At 27.7% G+C, this 3,668-nt stretch overlaps 1 protein-coding gene across 1 annotated transcript; it reads left to right on the top strand.

The window, feature by feature from the left end:
* Positions 1-323: 323 nt before the first annotated feature.
* Positions 324-1,582, top strand: LOAG_13567 (hypothetical protein; the record flags this gene model as incomplete). Its single annotated transcript, XM_003149072.1, has 3 exons — positions 324-393; positions 1,045-1,214; positions 1,463-1,582. The coding sequence occupies 3 exons, from the start codon at positions 324-326 to the stop codon at positions 1,580-1,582; spliced, it is 360 nt and encodes a 119-aa protein (XP_003149120.1).
* Positions 1,583-3,668: the final 2,086 nt, after the last annotated feature.

Genomic DNA, 3,668 nt, shown 5'->3' with positions numbered 1-3,668 from the left:
AATATATATATATATATATATATATATATATATATATATATATATATATATATATATATATATATATATATACCAGTAAATAAAACAAAACAAATAAATGTTATCCATTCGTTTGCTGTAAGATTGTTCACACGGTAATTATAAAAAAAAAAGCGAGGAAATAATCGAGCAAATAATTTTATTGCACATTTTTAGGTGTCATCTTTATACCCTTTCTATCGCTCCGACAACTTAAGATTGTTTCGTTCCGCGGTCTCCTTTAGGATATTATCACAACCCAATCCAATATATTTGATGATGATTGAAAAAGGATAGGGGAGAAGATGGAAGGATGGAAAATGATCGGGCAACATTGCGCATTCCTTCTTCCTTTGTTGTCCTCATATTTCATTAGTGACAATTATTTGAATGATTGAGGGAAACATATGTTGCTAATTTCTAATGAATCTCAAAAGTTTACTTCTTAATTAACTGAAAAGTTTTTCAAATATTCCATGTAATTGTACTTTTTGAAACAATTTGTTTTGCAAAAATGTTTTGTCGTTGAGCAGTTAAATTAATTTGATTCGTTTGAAATTGGTGTTAACTTTTCGGCTTGATAAAAGCATTCTACAAATATGCATCATCATCGACGACACTATGCATCATTTTAATAAACTGTCAAATTTTATAGACTTGATAGAAAACGAATTAGTTCGATAAAAATTAAATTAATTAACATACCATTATATACTGCCGAAACTAGCAATTTCTTTCCCTTTTTCTTTATTATAAGGCAACATTTAATAATTTAAAAGCATACGAAATCGGACTTGAAAAAATCAAGTTTAAACTTAGGAAAGTTTTAATTGAGTAATCTAAACTTGTTTGCCAATAAAAATATTGAACTGCTGGAAAACATTTCCCAATTGAAGTTTTTCATTCATTTACTTAAATTTCACCATAACATATTAACCACATAATCTTGATGTCATTTCCCTTTTGTTTGAAAATTTTACAAAATTATTTGAAATTTAAATTCGAAATGTTTTACAAAAATTTCAGTGACTAGGTCGGGTCCATTTGGTCTTTTTCAACTTCCAGCAACATCAACTTCTACGGCAACCGATGTTGTTCGTTTACCAGCAACTCCCGTACCCAATTCCATGTGTTTATCACCAAATTCATTATCTTTAAATAAAAAGCAATCAAGGCCCACATTTACCGGTCATCAGGTCAGTTCTATTCTTACGGTGACAGCATCTTGTTTAAATCATTCCAAAAATTATCATTGCTGTTTTTCACTTCTTCAAATACTTTTTACTTTAGAATATCCAGACAGATGAGTTGTTTGTTCCTTTCTAATCTATCCCCTTATTTGGTGACGTCTTTTCATTAATCGATTTCAATGATATTAGGCTATCATCGCATTATTTAATTATCATTCCATGCTAATTTATTCCGCTGTATTTTTTTTTTAAAGATTTTTATGCTGGAAAAGAAATTCGAGCAAACGAAATATCTAGCCGGATCAGATCGGGCTCAACTTGCTCAAGAATTAAGCATGAGCGAAAGTCAAGTGAAAGTAAGCCATTCGAATTAATAGTAATTTTTCATTTTAATCGTTAGATTTTACGGAATGAACGAATGAGATTGGATCATTTCAACTTCCCCAACCAATAAAAAAAAGAAGTGGTGAAAACTTTTTTTTGCAAAAATTTTCTCTAATTAATGGTTTTACATAGTGTGTTTATGGCCAAAGATTAGATGTTCCAAATGACCGTAACCAAAAGTGTTCCTGCCATTTAAACATGTCTTTCTGCATTGAATTGACAATCATTTAAGCGCTATTATCAAATTAAAATTGAATTTAATTTCATCTTCTAGCTAATGTTTTATAAATTTTTTTCATTAAATAATTTTTGTTAGGTTTAAAATTTTTTTCCAATTACTTAGCAATCATTTATCAATCCAACAAGTTTCATTAAATTCCATCAAAGTTTCAAATTCCCAACTTTTAAGTTTCATTAAGTTAAATTCATGATTAAAGCATTGTGTAGAAAAAAATTGCTGTAATTCATAAATAGTGTAAAAATGATAGATTGATTTTATAAGGAAAAGCAAATTTCACAAATTTATTTTCCATCAACTGTTGCATCCTAAAGTAAAACGGAGTAATACAGTGGATAATAACTACATCTGTCCGATACACAAACAGATGCTTGCATAAATTAGTGTCATATGCCGGAAGACATCAATTGAATGAATGATTAATTGCAATACAACATTTCTATCAGATCCCCAAAAATTATCATTAAAAAAAAAATTCTCCTCTATGAAAGGCTCCACATTAGAAAGCATTTGATTTTAAATATTCACACAACTTGAAGTGTCACCAATCTCAAGTAATATAACTTTTTCTTTTTACTAATAATTGTTAGTATTACTTTTATAATTTTAACTTAATATTTTCATAATTTTACAGTTCTAATTCAATATATTTTATCACTCCAATAGTTTATCCCAAATGGAATAAGCTAAACAGTACTATTAATTTAGCTCTTGAAAGATATATCTTTTGCTTCCAATAATTATCAATTAATTATCAATTCAACAATTACCAATCTAACCTTACATCGTAATATTGTATTGTTACTTTTATTGAGCATATAAAGATTTTATGATAAATCCACAAATTTATATAATTTTAAAGTCATAATACATCAATGATAATTCCTGGAATGATAACAAAAAGTTAACGAAGAGTTTGTTGGTGTAAGTATTGATTGTTGATTAAATTCAATAATATGATCAATTTTAGTTGAATTGATAAAAATTGCATTATAATTTTCAATATAAATAAATGTAAACACACACACACACACACACACACACACACACACACATCAAATAACTATCTCAAATGGGTACATAGTAATAATAGTAATATTCTCTTTTAAAATTCAAATTGATTGTTGAAGCAAATAGATTGGTAAAAGAGAATTGATTGCAATTCAATTCAAATTCAATCAACAATTTGATCATAATTCGATGCTCCATTCATCAATTCATTCAATCATCATCATATCGTCCTCTCTTCCTTTTCTCCTCTTTTGTGTCGATACGTTATCTATCAAATTTGCTATGTTGTTTGAATAGAAATAAAGGTAAAAAGGGAAGCACCGACAATTCCGCCTTTCTCTCATTTCTTCTTTCTTCCGTTATAATGGCATATATATTTTATTGCAACATTCTGAAAAGTAATGAAATGAAATGATTGAAGGGATTGAGAATTGTTATGAACGAGAAGAAGAGAGGGAATTTATTTTTAAGGTAGCCAAAATTTATTTATTGATTTGTTTTTTCAAGAAAAAAAATTTTAATTTGAAAGCAAAATGAAAGAAAAATAAAATTTGAAATTCGAATGAGTTATTATTCAAACTTTGAAGGAAAAGAAAGTAATCAATGAAAAAAAACCATAATAACAATAGGGAAGCACTTTTTCCGCCTCATATCATATACTTTTAAATAATCTAACAATATGATCATTTGTACAACATCTTAGAACTAATTAACATTCTAATAGATTGGCGAATATTTCTAAAAGACAATGTTTTAACTTAGAATTAGTAACTGAAATTAAAACTATCCATTTCTCTCTCTCTCTCTCTCTCTCTCTCTCTCTAGAA

The sequence above is a fragment of the Loa loa genome (genome assembly GCF_000183805.2).
Source record: "Loa loa unplaced genomic scaffold supercont3.141, whole genome shotgun sequence".
Taxonomy (NCBI): Eukaryota; Metazoa; Nematoda; class Chromadorea; order Rhabditida; family Onchocercidae; genus Loa; species Loa loa.
This window is presented reverse-complemented; position numbering and strand designations above follow the sequence as displayed.